This window comes from Ornithodoros turicata, chromosome 1 (assembly GCF_037126465.1).
Source record: "Ornithodoros turicata isolate Travis chromosome 1, ASM3712646v1, whole genome shotgun sequence".
NCBI lineage: Eukaryota > Metazoa > Arthropoda > Arachnida > Ixodida > Argasidae > Ornithodoros > Ornithodoros turicata.
In genome coordinates, this window is record NC_088201.1 from 61,093,093 (window position 1) to 61,110,643 (window position 17,551).

General features: G+C 43.0%; 1 protein-coding gene across 1 annotated transcript in view; it reads right to left on the reverse strand.

Moving 5' to 3' along the window:
* LOC135378289 (putative ATP-dependent RNA helicase TDRD12) overlaps nucleotides 1–17,551 on the reverse strand; it is a 206,405-nt gene that overhangs the window by 13,193 nt on the left and 175,661 nt on the right. Inside the window, exons 18-26 of the mRNA XM_064611282.1 lie at nucleotides 14,214–14,357; nucleotides 13,398–13,594; nucleotides 10,440–10,595; nucleotides 9,951–10,361; nucleotides 8,149–8,406; nucleotides 6,287–6,488; nucleotides 5,424–5,568; nucleotides 1,105–1,215; nucleotides 365–623 (exon numbers count right to left, since the gene is read on the reverse strand). Coding sequence (XP_064467352.1) covers nucleotides 365–623; nucleotides 1,105–1,215; nucleotides 5,424–5,568; nucleotides 6,287–6,488; nucleotides 8,149–8,406; nucleotides 9,951–10,361; nucleotides 10,440–10,595; nucleotides 13,398–13,594; nucleotides 14,214–14,357 — 1,883 coding nt within the window. The remainder of the gene's footprint in view (nucleotides 1–364; nucleotides 624–1,104; nucleotides 1,216–5,423; nucleotides 5,569–6,286; nucleotides 6,489–8,148; nucleotides 8,407–9,950; nucleotides 10,362–10,439; nucleotides 10,596–13,397; nucleotides 13,595–14,213; nucleotides 14,358–17,551) is intronic.

Below are 17,551 nucleotides of genomic sequence, written 5' to 3' on the forward strand. Positions count from 1 at the left end.
TGGCTGTTTCATATCTTATGTTAATCTAAGGTGCTAAAAGCGCTCCTTTTTATATTTTCGACCTGAAAATCTGCTTTTCCATCCGATATCGCCAGATTTTACCGTTTTACAGCTCCTGAAACAAAACCTGATTCCCCCCCCAACCCAGATTTCCAAAAAACACAGGGCCCCAGATATGAATTTTGTATGTGCCATGCATGCAGTATGTTCCCATCCCTGTTAAGACAAGTCCACACTGCATAATACTTTGATATATCCGTTGACACTGAATTGTGATATGGCAGAACCACATCTAAGAGGCAGGAAGGATCCAATTCATTGAGTGTCACATTCAATTCACTACTAGAAGGATGAATGAACTAACCATTGCACAAAGCATTTTACTGATGTTTGTCACTGTGAAACCCATGTCCTCGAGTGCATCTGCTGCTTCAGGCTGCCACTCTCCTTCCGGAGGAGCTACACCAGCCAATTTACACTCAATGCCTTGGAAGGGAAGCAACAGCATCCAGGGCTCAGCACTGTAGACTTTTTCTTGTGGGCATTCCGCTGTATCACCATAGTCGGGGAAGAAAACTGTAACGCCGTGGGAGGATATGCTTTCCACCTGACCTCTGTAAAAGCTGCAATCAATTTTGATTTTTTTCAGATTAGATCTTGTACCAAGGTTCGTTTTTCGAAGTGCTCAAAGGAGCAGAGAAATAACATTTAGGACTGCTCAGAACCCTGCTTAATTAGTCAAGCAGTCGTCACAGATGTTATGGCAGATATAGATAGAGCCTTGTGTTATAGGGTTCAATCTAGTAAAACCCGTTTCTAACCCACATCCCAGGACGCACCTAACCCGCATCATCATCACTTGATGTAAAACCTGAAAATCCCGGAAGATTAACTTGCTAACCTACAAAGTCAGCCACCAATACAGGCAGCCACTCAGCATGTCGTGTTTGCTTGAAATGCAAGATGCTCTCTTCATTTATTTTCCACCCGATATATTACCCATATGGCCCGATTTTACGCTGTTTTACGGTTCCTGAAATACAACCCGATTTTGCTCATGTCAACCTAGAGGTGGTAGTTCTGAAAGGACATCAAAATGTTTACCAATCATTGGTGAATGGTGCCAAGCACAGCAAACCCTGTCGCAGTGCTTTTGGACGCTGAAGTTTCCTTTCCGCAACATGTTTTGAAATGTCTTTTTCCAGGTTTTCAAGGCTGAAAACAACGACAAAAGATCACGATAAACAAAGATTGATACCACGAGTGAACTAAGAGAGCTAAGTACAAATTCTGTAAACACGAAAGGTGTATACACTATGCAGGCATGCTACTATTGGCAATCTCTGACAGCCAATCTCAACTGGGTGGCAGAGCTGGTCGTGTGGCTCCACAAACTTTGTAATGTTCAGCAGTGAGTATAACAATGTGCTTGCATTAAGATAAGTTGCATAGGGCATAAGGTTGCTTGAAACCTTTGCTATAAGATCCAGTGATGGGGAAGTTACTCAACAAAGAGGGAACTCATTACCAGTGAAGTTACTGTGCAAGAAATGTAACCAAGTTACGAACCAAGTTACTAACACGTAATGACAATCAACATCAAGTTCCTAAGCTACGTTAGAAAAGTAACAAGTTACTTTCAAGTTACCTGCTACCCAATACACAGGGCATTTCATTTAACTCGAACCCCACCTTAAAAAAATAACGGGTCATTGCATCATAACGAAACCAACTGCATAGATGGTTTCGTTGGGTTCATTGGTTGAGTGTGAAATAAGTGTGTAAAAGTGGTTAATTTTCTAGTTTTAATAACTTGCTAGTTCAAATGGCTGTATGTGTGAAATTTTTTTTGCAGGACCTCAATTTCATAGTGCATGTTGTCTGTGGTTGTACAGTGGAATCTCACCAAACGGAAATCTCTAAACGAAATTACTGCTTTAACGTAAGAACAGCCTCAAGGTTATTTAGATTCAGATTTATGCAATGCAAAAATTTTCCCGTTAAACGGAACGAAAATTTTTACTCCAATGGAATGGAACAGAAAACGGAACTGACTGAATATTTCAGAGCATGATCGCTATGATCATCGCAGCTCGAGCTCTCTGCTTTCGATATGTCCATGATAATGATTAGTAGTACGTTAACAGTAATAAATGCTGTTTCCAACAGCATCGCAGAAGCGCGTACATTATGCTCTTGACTTTCAAAGCAAGATCGAAGTTATCAACTATTTTGAGTGGTTGCTACACAAAAACGGCACTTGCGATAAAGTAAGGGATGCCGAAAAGTACGCTAACAAGTACTCCTAGCGAAAAAGGGCAAGCTGCGTGATGCCTTTAGTACTTCATGGTTTGGACCGAAAAGAAAAGACATGGACTCGGTGACTACGAACAGCTTGAAAAACTGTGGATAAAGCGTGCCCAAAGTTAGAATATCCCAATGAATGGGCCCTATTGTTCGTGTGGTGGTGAAAAATCTCAATGAGGACTAGAATAAAGTTGAAAATTGTGCGTATATTCATTGTCTTTCATGCAGTAATGTGCATAAAGACTGCTTACAGTTTCCGCACTCCTGGAAATTGCACTATTTAACATCTCGCACACAACTCAGTAAATGGAGCTCGTGATAAACAGAACAGATTTTCCAGGTCCTTTGAGGTTCGGTTTAATTAATCTAGATGAGAGACCTGGAAGCCAGAGCGTGCTCGAAGTATAGCTGCAATACTACAGTATCAGTTCAATGCAGCCAACCGCAGCCCCAATTCTCCAACATGAATTCTACATGTATGGTCTCATTATTGGGGCAAACTCAGAGCACAATGCCATGTGCATTTACATGGAGGCAAATACCATCATATCTCAAACCTAATGTTAAAAAACATTGTGGTTGGCTGTAAATACAGTTTCAAGCACATTTTAAACACAATGTCAAGTAGCACAGCCACCTCGTCCTTCAAAGAAAGGTCTACATCTTGTATACCAACAAATTTTCCCACGGAGGCATAGTCGAGACAAGGGACAACACCAGGATGAAACGGAGGTCCCGTTTCGTCCAGTTGTTCGTGAACCTCGCATTTCTGTAACCGGTCTGGAGGAAAGAGGACTTCATTCACATAACCCCCTCCACACTCTAACAAAGCGGCCATTCACTTCGGCCGTAAAAGCCTGAACAGACCCTTTCTTCCCCCCGGGCTGTTGAACCACAATTCGCATGAACCTTTAACATGTCATACCTAACACTTTAAATACCATCCCAATGATGAGGACGGTGCCCAGAAGAAGAACAGTCTCTGTTCGAAATATCGGCGGCTCTCGTCCTGAGGCAATCCCCTTCATACTTCCCTACTGGTTCATTGGATTTCTACCTGTCTACATTCATTTATATAAGATATGCATGATGAGTTGGTGATATGGTGATGAGTTGCAAGATGACAATGACAATGTTGCTAAATGCAAGCAGAAAAAATAAGAAAATGTTTCTAATACACAGATCTGTGACTCGCCGTCAATAGCTTTGATCATGAAAGAGCTTGAATTATGGTGAGAAAGCGTGTGACCAAAAGGATTCCGAGTATCATGTACTACATTCAATTTCATAGATGGAATGTTGAATAACATTTGCAGCATATGAGTAGAGCCTGAAGATTTAGGGTTTAACCCGATTCCGAATTTGCACCCCGAATTGAGGGTTGCCTCTTTAGGGTGAAACCCCATTCTTACCCATCAAATCGCCCTCACTGAGATGTCAGTACTGATGCACACTAACTTGTCTGACAGAAAATGCAGTTACATCACTGTTTGTACCAAACCAATAATTAGTTGAAGTAACAGGGCCCGATTTCTCCCCGAATATAGCATACGGGAAGTTTTCCCACCCAAATTCACATGAATTTAGAGCACATGTTTATTTATCCGATTTTTACCCCCCAAATTTAGAAAAAAATATTTCCCAAAATCTTAAGGTTCTACACATGAGGCAGTTTTAGCCCACGACAAGGGTGTCCTTTTATTTTATTTATTTATTTATGAATACTGCAGGCTCCTGGCCCAAGCAGGAGTGGAAAAACTAAAGAAAAATACATTGCATTTGTAATAATCATATGTCGAGACAGCACAGATATTAAACAATCAATACTGAGTCCGTATAATATATGCAGAGCAAGCAGAGCAGCCATAGCCATAGGATACCAGCCACACACGATAACCACCAACTACGTTAAGAAGGATTCTCTTGGCAAGGCGTTCCATTCGTCAACAGTTTTAGGAAAATATGAATGCTTGAAGGATTGAGTTCTGCAGAAAAATGGTTCAAGTTTATGTATGTGTGTAGATCGCAGTGGTCGGCTTTGCCTTTGTGAAATGTAATCATCAGGATTTAAAAGAAGTTTGCGGTTATAGAGCATGTGCAAGAATCTCAGCCTATGTTCTTTCCTTCTTTCCGCTAACGTCGAAAGCCCCGATCTAGCAAGAAGTTCAGAAACCGAGCGTCTCCGATCATAAGAACTGTGCACGAAGCGAATGGCAAGGCGTTGAACCCTTTTATCCCTTCATACCTATCATATCCTTGTAGTGCCTTTTGAAAAAAAGAAAAAGAAGAAAAGGAAAAAAAAAAAAAAAAAAAAGCACTGCACTGTTTGAACCGATTCAGCACAGTATTTTTCGTTAGCTCCGGTTCAGGTTCAGCTTCAATATGGCAAAAAATAATGGCTTGGTTTGGTTCCGGTTTGGAAAAAAAATAGCTGTTCAGTTCCGGTTTTCGGTTTTGTACGGTTCCGGTCCAACACCCTGGCCACATGGTTTCTCCAAACTTTGCCCTCTCCCCTGTGCAGAGGCACACTGTCATGGCATATAATCGTGTTTAACTAAAAAGCACAGCCTGTAATTAAATGTTCAAATTAATTTTGTGAGTTATGAAGATGTAAAGGAAGGTAAAAGTATTTCAGTTACCGTAATGCATGATAATTTGCTTTGCATTTCGTTGTTATCCCTAGACGCAATATGTATAGGGCCAGACTTTTTAGGGTTAAACCCGTATCCGCCCGATATTTACCCCCCGAACAAAATCTGTAAAATTCAGGTTTAACCCGAATCTACCCGAAAACATCCGGGTCGCGTGGCACACTCATAAGCGTGCATTAAAATGAAGTTTGATAACATTGCTAAACATTAGTTCCATGTTAAGACAAATTTTTATTAAACAAAAAAAAATCACCCTAATACACCCGAATTCCTGATGACAGAATATGCCGTAACGGGATTTAACCTGAATACACCCGAATTTTCAAATGAAAAATATCACCCGATATTTACCCCCCAAATTTGGCCAAAAATAAAACCCGAAAAAGTCAGGCCCTAAATATGTACTAGTACAGTATTACTCGAGCCAATGTTTGCACTTGAAGAGACACAAAAGTGTGGACTTACCAGGAAGTAAATTTTTCAGTCTGCACGTAAAAGCGATGGGGTGAATGAACCTTCCACATGTACACCTTATTGTAGACAGTAAGGTCAAGGAAAGCACTGGCTGGAGGCTCCACGATGCGATCATCCTCCTCTCGTTTCGGCCGTGCTGCTCCAGCAACAAAGGGAATTATTTATGCAGTTTATTAGAAAGATTTTCAAAGCCACTTTCACTTTGTGAAAGACAACTGCCAATTGTCCAGTGCATACATGTACCATCAACCTTGATTGAATAAAATTTATAAAACTAAATTCGTGCATAACACATTATCCACCATAAAGGGGCACTAAGCAGCTTGCCAAACACTTTCTACTTGCATGATGTAAAACCCCGAATACACATCCCCGGTTTTACACCATGCATCATCTTCACCAGCTCGCTTGATTCCTAGCCATTTTTTCACCTTCTACTTATCATGTTCCATTAAGTAATGTAGCTCAAACTATGCAAACATGCAGCTGCTTTAACTCTACTGAGCTTATTTACCAAGAGACAATGTAATTTGAAAAGCATAATAAGCATACGCCTCTCCTCCATTCCCTACATCCCTACGTATGAAATTTGCCGGTTCTGGAGAGAATGCAGTGACCTGGCCAGAATGCACATGGCATTATGGAAATAACTAGTCATGTCAGATAGTCACAGACACTGCGACAGAATTTTGTGAACTTTAATGCACTACATCCCTCTTTCAAGGTTATCATTTCACTTTCCCTTAGACAAGAAATTATTTTCATAAGACCGTCATGTTCCCCGTTGTAATTGTAAACAAGACTAGCTGTACACAAACTACAGATACCTAACTATAGTACAATAAAGGAATTACCTGTTAAGGGTGGCACAGGAATCCCCGCTGTTTTAGCTGCTTCTCTTAGTCGTGTGAGATGTTTGGGATTATCGCAGACCATGCCAGTTGATATTAACGAGTTCCGAACGTGTGTGTCGATAACGGTGACTCTTACGTTTCCTAGGCGCTTGTAGATAACCAGAGGGTCAAGCCACAGTGTGCTGCCCATGCATAGTGCAACCTAGATGTATCACATTTGTGAACATATGGTATTTAGTACACAAGAAAAATGCCTTTGGATAGGTTGCTCATGTAGAGCCAACACAGTAAAACCGCACATAACGATTTCTGCGCCTACTGCAAATTTACATGTAATCGTTATTTTCCGAGCGATATCGCTGTATGAGGGCTGACTTAAGTCAGTACCATGCTACAGAACTTGCACAGTGCGCAATATCCTAAGAGCGACGCTAAGAAAGAGACTAAAAAAACAATATGTTATACCCCTGTCACACGGGCATTTTCGATCCTGCTCGACCGAACTTGCTTGAACCCAATGCAGATCGGATGGTGCTACACGGCCGCTTCCAAGCAGGATCGAACTTTGATCCTGCTTGACTCAAGACAGTTCCCATAACAGGATTGAGAATTTCAAGACGGCTCGACGGCCGCCATTTGCATCCTCGACCCCGGTGAACTGTCATAACTTAAGACGGACATGCGCGCAAAGCTATACAAATGATGCTTACATCGGTATACGATAAATTACCACTAATATCGCTGTTATATAGGAAACGCGAAATTAATGAGTTCCGCTTATTCATTTGCACAGGTCAACCGTTCAATGCGCATTGAAAGTGGCCGCGTAGCAGCGTCAAAACTCGAGCGTGCTCGGGAAGTTCGATGCAGATCGGATTCGAGAAGGATCGAAATGCCCGTGTGACAGGGGTATTATTTAAAACAGCTTCTTAGCTTTCATTGCTTTTGGTAGTCGTTGAGCTATACAGGATTATGCTCAAGTGCATCCAGCTGTGTAATGTATTGTGTGGAGCGGCTGCCTTCTACAATGAAATCCTTCAAAACATCGACTGCGCAAAATGCGATAGCACATTTAAGGAATGATGAAATGTCTTCACCTTCATCAGATGTGCCATTATCAGCAATTTTGCCCATTTGAACCTCATAAGCAATGGTCACCGCTGGGGCAACATATTGCTATTTACTCTCGTGTAGTCCCCCCAACATCTCGTCACCCACTGTGTTTGAGCTCACAGCCTAACCCAACGACACGACGCTCATATGTAAGCGCTTCCGGATTCTCTTGTGTTTCTCACTCACACCACTGAAACTGTTGACTAGGAAAGCCCGTATTTCTAATCTATGAACGTCACCTTCATTTCACGACGATGTCCATCAATAATTGTGAACTTGACATCCAGGGCTGCTGCACTTTATGTTTCTTTGAATAAGATGCCATCATCGACTCGAAGCCAACACGCCGATCTGGAGTGATGTGAACAACCCGTCACCCGAGCACAAAGTGATTGGCTACAAAGAAAACTAAGCGTGCAAACCAGTGCAGAATGCGGGTCAACGGTATGATGACTAAGCGCAGAGTCACGTGGCGTTTCCATTTCCTGCAGTGTCCCAGTATATGCGGAAGAGGACCACACATCGGAGCCGTGTCGTGTCAAAAGCGCTATGCGAGCAGCAGCACGTCCTACGTCGCTATACGCGTATTCAGAATGGCGAGCTCCATCGTTATACATGGGTCCTCCCTCCGTAGAGACAATGCATATTTTGACAGTCAAAGTAAAACTGATGGTTGCATGAGGGATCATCATGCACAGGTCTGACCAAGGTCTTAGCGCAAGTTGAACGCAAATGATCGGGATCCTTACCTTTCCATAAACTTCCTTCTCATTCACCAAATTGTGAACAGCAAATTCTGCCTGGAAGGTCCAATCCAAGTCCCGATCCTGTGGCTGGATCCGGCAGCAGTATACTTCCACTGCGTAAGGAGGATCCCTAGCAAACCGTTCTGGGAGATGAAGCAAGCAGTGGGCAGCGGTTGTGGCTGTATGTCCATGGTCAACATAAAACACTTCCACGCGAAGCGGTTCGCCTGTCACCACCTCTCTGTCCTTGATGGGCGTCACCTGAAGATATGCGAAAGCAAGAAAACACTTGTCTAGCCGACAAAAGCCAAAAGAATGATGAGCGCCCAGAGGAAGAAACCTGGTTACTTCATAACCAAGTCATTTAGCACACACACAAAAACCATAGATGGGGTCACACGATTGGCATATGATATATCTATCTAACTGAGATATATACAGTAAAACCTCAATTTATGAACGCCATGTGTTCCTTGGAAAATCGTTCATAAATCGAGGTTCACAGTGAGAGTGGGGGGGACCAGAAGGTCTTAGAATGACATTGTGACATTCAATAACATTTACTTTATGGTAAGTGGTATTCATTATTTATTTCTGAAAATAGTTTGAAATTACACACTGTGTCATTGGCTCTCCGTGGCCAATTTTGCTGAAATCACAGCTACTGGAATGCCACAGAGTCCATTTTCTTGTCTTATGGGCTCCAGAGTAGGACACAGCTACTGGTTTGTGCCCTCCGCACCAATTCACGTGTTAATCACCTCGACGACTGTGCTCACCACGTTTATAAATCGAGGTCAAAGGAGGTGAACTATATTCTAGGTTTGTGCCTAAGAAATGCACTCACAGTTCGTATATCGAAGTTCACAAACCCAGGGAGTGGGAAGTGCTTCATTCCACAACGAACCCTTCATAAAGCGAGGGAACCCGGAAATCAAGGTTTCGTAAATCGAGGGTTGACTTGCATATGTAAACCGAGAATCAAGAAAACCTCGGACAAGAGAAACTCTGTTCTCAACACACTGCCAATATTTGATGCTCCAATGGCAAAAGTAGGCTGTATTTAGGGAACATACACTTAGTACAGCTACCAAGGAACCCGTCAACCTTGGTACAACTCCCGTCAACCTTAATAATAACACTAGAAAAAATATGGTCTCGTTCCCAAGCGCGATTACAGCAACCCTTGGGACCATGAGGAAATCTTAATTGAACAAAATTATTTTGTTAGTTTAACGCAAGGATTTTGTTCGCTTAACATTCCCCCAGTGCCCCCAGGGTGGCTGTTATCGCGCTCGGGAATGAGACCAAATTGAAATTTTTTCAAGCATTATTATTAAGGTTGACAGGAGCTGTACAAGAATGCAGAAATCTCCCTTCTCTACACAATGGTACACTGCTTGTTGTCCTATCCTGTACAGAAGCTCCACACTAGAAGACGAGATGCGAGCAACATCCATCGTGGATGACAAGTTTGCCAATTTTTAAATACACAATGAAAATACATTTCATGCTTCTATGCATCTAAACTTTGCAAGCCACCGTAACTGGCACCTTTGGAACAAAAAGTTTCGTAGTGCCGCATCCACCCGCCAGCAAGTGCACGGGATTGAAAATTCACCGACGGTGGAGTAATTTTCTCTTGGGCAACCATGGCTCAACTTCAGACAAAACAACCCGGATGCATTTTTATTACATTGCATAATGACAGCAGCTGATCTCCAGGGACTGACTATCACTGACTGCACTTTTGTACACAAGGCGGATTTCAGTGGACTACCATCTATGAAAACAGGCGGCCTCACCTTTACACGTTGAAAATGATCAGCCTGTGTCTCCAATGCATAAAGACAGCCAACAACAGGACTTTCACTGTTGTCAAGATGTATCCGATGATGAGGTTGGGAAAAGTGATGACCCATTTCCATGGCAAGCTCGAAAAACTGTGTGTGCTCCACTCTCTTCCAAGTACTACCGTCTTCTGAAGGCTCGCAATGCTCAAGGATCAGGCCATAGAAGTGAGACACATCAACAACCTTTGTGATGAATATCTTCACTTCACCGCGTGATGGAACAAAACTTGATGGAGAGTCAAGTGCAGCTGTCAGGTTATGCCTGTTACGGCAAAGTGTGAGCTTCCCCATCTCCAAGGCTTCACAGCGACCAAACGCTTTCAGCTTCGGACAAAGTGGCAAGTCTTCATCCAACATACGCCGCTACAACGAAATTGTGGTATTATGTGAGATATGGTGCAAAACATCAATTGGAAAGTCCAACAGAAACAGTTCACAAACCTTGAGTTCTTTGTCAGCGAGCATGAGCAATTCAGAAGGTATTTTAGAGTTTAGTCTCTTGAGAAACTCCACCAGAGGAACCGACAACGCCTGGTCCTCTGCGGTCAACAGTAGGTGGGAAACAGGCCTCTCCCGGATGTTTGCTTCTTCACTGTTCTAAACGACCGCAGGAAAAAGAAAAAGAAAAGAAGACAGCACATTAGTTTGGCTGCAACAGTGGACTATATATTCAAATTGTCACATTTGCCACAATGTCCCACCAATTGTCATAGTAGTACCAACGTGCTCTACACCTTCTAGTATACCTTTGAAGATTAATTAATGTATGATCCTTGGATCTGCAGCAAAGCGATGCTGGCCACAGTGGGCAGCAGCTGTCTGAAACCCAGCATAGTGCTGTGCATTCGTGGTGGACCACATTCTAATTCTGTGAGAACAAACAGCAATATAATATGCAGAAGCATATGAAGTTGCTGACAAGTAACCGTTATGCGGAGTGCTTTGCAACTCCTACACAAGAAAGCCTTCACTGAATCATACAACTACAGGGTGGGTGCAGATAAAGTAGCTCCACATTTCCCCATGTAGCACGTTCCCTGCATACCGTACGAACCTCTGGCAGCACACGAAGACACATTTATGCGACGAAAATCAAGAGAAAAATTGTGGTAACCAATCTCTAAGCAAAAAAATAGTTAGCAACGCGACATTTTCTCAGTGTATTCCCAATGGGAAATTGCAGCGTAGCAGTGTGCATCGCCCTACCGTTTGGGGGTGCCACATGCGCAGAAACGAACCGAAACCTGGCACGCCTAGCGGTAGCTAGTTGCAAATGCGTCAATATTGGCTTCTGCACAGGAAATTTGGGATGCGTGAAGAGCAAGGTTTGCGTGGATAACTTTTCTGTTACGTAGAGTTTCGTTACTCTGACTTTTTTGTTGGTTTTCTGCACATAAATTCGTTGTCGTGCACCACAGGAAGTCCATACAGTAAGCAGGAAACGCGGTACATGCGTATATGTGGGGCTACTTTATCTGCACCCACCCTGTATGAGGATGCAAAACACAAAATACCTTCCCAGAAAAGCAAGGAAGAAAGACACTTTGCACAACACAATGCTGAACAAAACTTTGTAGTACACAAACATAAACACGAGAGTAAGCACATGGGACAAAAATTCCAAGTGTGCAGGAAGTAGTCTGATCATATGTTTCCTTCCAGAACCCCTTTATCTAAGAATTCCAACTCGCATTCCAGACTATTGTTCAGACTACTTCAGATTAGTGATCACGCTACTTCCTGCGCACTTGAAATTGTTGGCATGTGTACTTCAGCCACCCTGGACTGCTGGCCGGTTTCGCGTCAGTTCAGGCAGGGAGGTCTCATTGACCTCCTGGATTTTCATTATTATTTTTTTTTATATTTTTATATTATAACCGGAGTTTACTTTTTTTCCAAGTTCGTGCTCCCTCAATTCTGGGGTAGTCTTAGATTCGAGAAAATACAGTATGTACAAAGTAGACGGCGACCGGAAACTGGAAAGGTGACAACAGGACTGAAAATGTTTCTTTTTCTCAGTGTAAACTCTCCCTAAACAGAGATAATCTTGTGAGCCCTAACAACAGCACAGTGGGAGTTATTCAGTCTAAAGGTGACAACATCCTCGCCCCTTCTGTATGTGAGATGGCACGACCAGTGGAATTCCTGGGTTAGGAAAGAAAGCACTGGGTTGAAAGCCCTACACCGCAGACACAAATAATGAGATGCTATCCAGGTCATGCAGCACAGAATATTCAGGTGAGCTCATGTCTGTATTTTCTCGCTATAATGAACCCCAAAACGATGTTAGGAAGCTGACGTGCAAAAAATGTGACATTGCCTGAGTAACTTAACTCTAAGTTTCTTGTAACTTATTTGCTACCCAAGGCTGCATAAGGTGGTAAAAAAAAGTCAGACTCACTCAAGAATTTGTACATTACTGGAGTCCATCAGACACAGAAAAACAATCTCTCCAATTTCATTGCAAATCTTTCCAACTTGCAAACATGAAAGCATGCAAACTACTGAATCAAAGCCGGCACAGTTTTTGCAAAGTGAAACAGCAATACAGTCGCAGACCGATTTTTCGGACATGCTCGATTATTCGGACTCGTTTGCGGAACGGCTTTGGGTCCCATAGAGTTGATGTATAAGAAGGTCCAAAATTTCGGACGCCGTGCAGCCCTGTCAATCGATATTTCGGACTCTGTTTGCCCGACCAGCGAATTTCTCTCTTGGGGTGACAGAAAATATTGGTATCGTCCGAACTTCGTATCAAAAGAAATCAACCAACTAAAATATTGAGGCAACAAAATAGGCAGAGATGATCGTGCATTTTCTATTCCTAAGAGTAGAAGAGGTCTGTTGTAACGCTTTTGCGTCATCGTTTTTGGCCAACACCCGCGAGTCGCGCGACATCGCTGTAAAGCGAGCTTCACCTAAAGCACGCATGCGTTATGTGAAGCCGACTTGCGGACTTGATGACGGCGGTGCCTCTGACAGTGTACATTGACGAAAGGTCGCTTTGGGAAATAGAAGCTGATGTTATCAGGCAGAGCTGGAAGTGCGTCAGGAAAGCATCGACAAATTTTTCCAGCCTACTAGGGCTTAGTAAAGGTTATTTTGAAGCGAAATTCGTTTTTTCGGACTGCTCGATTATTCGCGATCCCCGCAGAGTCCGAAAAATCGGACGGCGACTGTACTACACTTTATTGTGAGTCTCACACTAGAAATGATAAATACCATCATTGCTATAAGGGGTTCATGTGTGCAATGGCAGGCTGAATGCACCTTACACTATTCATGCCGGGACCCGCTCAACAGAAGCCAATTTGTTTGCGATGTTACTTTCTTCAGCAACTTATGTGCATGTGCTAGCAAAAAATTCAACATAAACATCGATAGGTAAACAGTACATACCATTTTATCGAAGCTTTGCATACGGTCAACTAGGCACGAAAACCGAAAGCCAAAGTTGAATTTCGATAATTCCGGAACATCGTAGTGGATAACTGCAGCAGCATCCCGCACGTTGGCCCATGACAAGACATTGTCCATTGCAACCAGAAATGGCACAGAGTGAGCAGTGTGGGGAGATGCCCACGTGTTCTCCACATCTGTTTGGAACAGTATGGCCAGGTTTCACTCGTCACTAATACTTGCATCAATACATACAAGTGAGTGTGAGGTTGACTTGCAAGGGAACAACATGGATATCACACAATTTGTACTCTGCGGGCTCTCCTCACTCACCAGGGTGTCTAGCAAATTGCAGCCTTCAAATTTGCTGACTTTTCCAGGTTTTCATTGCCTATTTCAAGCGAACTTCCCTGACGAAAACAAACGGGAACTTTGTGCCTGCTCCTACATTTTGATACAGATCCCCAAAAAAACAGACCATTTATTAAGTATTAGTGACTTTTCTGCCTCAGAGCTCGTCGCACTGGCGAACTGCTACTCGCGGTATCACCGCTCAAAAACTGATCGGCACTCGCGATTTGCAGTGCATCATCACGGCACTTGTCCGCGATTTTCCCCGACTGCAGCTGCTTTTTGGCCAAATTTCCCAACAATCCCCTGACTTTTCCAGTTGCATCAAAATTCCCTGACAATTCCTGGTTTTCCAGGTTGATAGACACCCTGCTTAAATACATGTTCTGGATAGGTGTGCACAGGATTTAAAAAAAAAAATGGAAGAGTGCAGGTTCATAAGAGTGTTACTCAGTCAATGCTCACCCCATATCTGCGACATGACCAGCTTGTCGTGTAGCAGCAGTGAGTAGATGGAGATGGAGCGCAACAGCTTGTGAACAGAGAGTGCAGATGCGTGAGAGTGTGTGCAGATCACTGTCTTTTTGCCTCTGCAGCCTTCAACCAGATCTTCGGAGAAAAATATCCAAAAGCTTTAACATAGTTCGACAAAAAAATATGGCACCTGGACAAAACACCCTAAAAATAAATTTTTACGGTTTGCAGTCATTATGGACTTTCTCATTCTTGGATACACATGCGGTATTCCTCTGTATTATTTGGCACGCGAGAATAAAATATGGAGAGATGATTATTCTCCACATACTTGTCCCTGCTCACAGAGACTCTGCAGGACATTGGCCTGCAAGGGAGGCACTCACTTCTTTGCAAGCGCACCATCCACTCCCATCTGAACAGAGTGAAATGTGAAGTGCAGTGTGCCAGTTTGGCAGCTCATTGTTGCTGTGCATTTGTGGTGTGCGGTTTGTCAGCCAGCTGTGAGCTCACAGCCAGCACAGCCAGGGTACAGGAAGAGGTGAAGCCCTGAACACAGCACCGAAGACCCACTCTACATGTCATGCGGATGCGGGGGATGATACGGGGGTAGAGTATCTGTGAGTGTGGCAATTATCTGGACCAAGGGTTCTCAAACTGGGTGCTGTGTGTCTTGAGTGTTACAATATGTGCATAACACTAACCACATCGCACACATTCATGGCATACATTCCTAGGTATGCCGCTGCAAGCAGAGCAGTGACAAACGAGCTCTGTACGGGGGCAGGTCAGTCAAGTTCAACTGTAGAATTGGGAAATAGTTTGGGATTGGTTAAGAACTACTGGGAGAATGGCATAGATGCAGGCCAGCTAGTGGATGAGATCCATGAAGAACACAGCATGAGGTTGGGGAGCAAACAAACAAGCCCAAGCTCACGCAGTATTCTCCATTAGTGGAAGAATGCTTTCCTCCACACTTTGAGATTAGAAAAGAGAAGATGCATGGAGAATATCCAGCATATCACAACACCGAAGGTTATCACAAATTTAATCGTAATACAGGAGTAATATTATCAATGGGTATAGGTAAAGCTCTATTCCTTGCAGTAAAAACCGTAAAACCAGTGAATACTGCGAAGAATACATTAAGTACGGATTGTGTTGTGTGTTTGCAGTGAAGTTTTGAGAAAATGGATGTACGAATGTGTGCAAAGCCACCCATTTTGTCGATTGTTCTATTGAGCGATTACAGCATACAGTAAACTTCCGTTAATTCGACCCTGATGGGAACGTGAAATTTGATCAAATTATCCGAAAATCCAATTAAAGAATATGCGAAAAAAATTAACGATATCAGTGTCACTTTTGTGCGTTTGTCTGCTATCACTCGAACTTGAAACGTGCATCCAAAAACAGGCAACATAGAGTGCGCACACCACTTCACGCTCCAGTTTCACTTCCGCAATCGTGCGCAGGCAAGAGCCCGATCTTCAACTTGTCATCACCCCCATAACGCACGTTAAATGCACCACTTCGCCCGTAATTTGACACGAGCTCTTGAGCGAGCCTACCAAAACGGCTTTGGAGCGAGTGAACGTTAAATATAACAACAACGCTTGCTATGTCAGAGTTCAAGATTGGGGTCAAGGACACGTTCGACAACGATGTTGTCCACTTCCATGAAGTCAATCGAACCTCGTGAAGTGCACGTTGTATACAGGGTGTCCACGCTAAGTGTGAACAGATTTTTTAAAAATATATATAACACTTTTTCCAAGATGAAATCAATTGCAATATAGCATATGCTGCAGGGCACTCCCTAGCAGGGCATTAGCAAAGTCCAAAGGCAATGTCTTAATTAACTGTCATTAATTAACTTTTTGATTATAAAAGCTACAAAGTTGTCCCAATGAGAACATCTGTTCCTTTCGGTCACCTGATATCGTAGCCGTTTTCAGAACAAAAATCCGTTCGATAGATCGCCCGCAAAAAATTCGTGAAGGAACGCCATTTTTTTCTTTATTTTGTTCATTGCGCTTTTTAGAAGACTCGTATTTCCTTCATCCCCAACGGGAGAGGGCGAAGGAGCACAGTGACGCCTCATGCGTCGAAGATGAGCTTTAACTTGCGGAAACAAAACAAAAACAAACGTATCGGGTGACTGTATCGGAACTGGCCTTATCTTGGGTTGCATTTTCTGTTTCCTTTTAATCTTTTTCCAGGACGCGAGAGGCGATAGTGTGCTCTTTCTCCCTCTCACATTGGGGGTGAAAGAAAGACGAGTCTTCTAAGAAGCGCAATGAACAAAATAAAGAAAAAAATGGCGTTCCTTCACGAATTTTTTGCGGGCATCTATCAAACGGATTTTTGTTCTGAAAACGGCTACGATATCAGGTGACCGAAAGGAACAGATGTTCTCATTGGGACAACTTTGTAGCTTTTATAATTAAAAAGTTAATTAATGAAAGTTAATTAAGACATTGCCTTTGGACTTTGCTAATGCCCTGCTAGGGAGTGCCCTTTAGCATATGCTATATTGCAATTGATTTCATCTTGGAAAAGGTGTTATATATATTTTTAAAAAATCTGTTCACACTTAGCGTGGACACCCTGTATATCAGACTCTTGTTGCACCAACAGATTCCGAACGAAAGCCCGGTGAAACGTGAAACATAAAACGAAAAAAAGAAAAAGAAGAAAAAACAAGAAAGGAGAAGTTTCCTCCTCACCCTGGACTGGCCAGAACCGTGGTCCGCCACCAAATGGATTGAGTCTTAGTGCATCGTATGCTACCGCCTTTGCATACGCAAGTGTGATGATTCTGCACAAACCGCGAATCTTTTGCGTGTGCGCAAAACCACCAATGCTATCGCTTACATACGCAAAGACGATAGTGTACGATGCACTAAAACTCGCGGTTATTGGTATGGAATGGCACTATTCAGTCTCCATCTGCCAATCTGCCAGCTGAGCTTTCGGGCGAACGAACTTTTCTGTTTCTATGTGCAGTGCAACACAGGCGACGCGGGTGCCTTGTTCACAGACACATCGGTCGAATTATACAATGTGGACTGCTTTCATGTTCGAAATAAACTTTTTTATCAATAGAAGCATATGGGCATTTGACGGGACCTTCGAATTCAATAGAATTAAGCAAAAAAAAAAAAAAATTATAGGACGCCGCGGAAGTCTACTGTATTATCCTCTGTAGGAAAGTTACAGATTGGGGTTCCTCGCTATGCCCACAAATGTATAGGTGTTCCTTGAGCTCACAAAGTTTGAGAACCCCTAACCATGCACAGCATGGTTTGTGCAGATGGCCAAGGCAT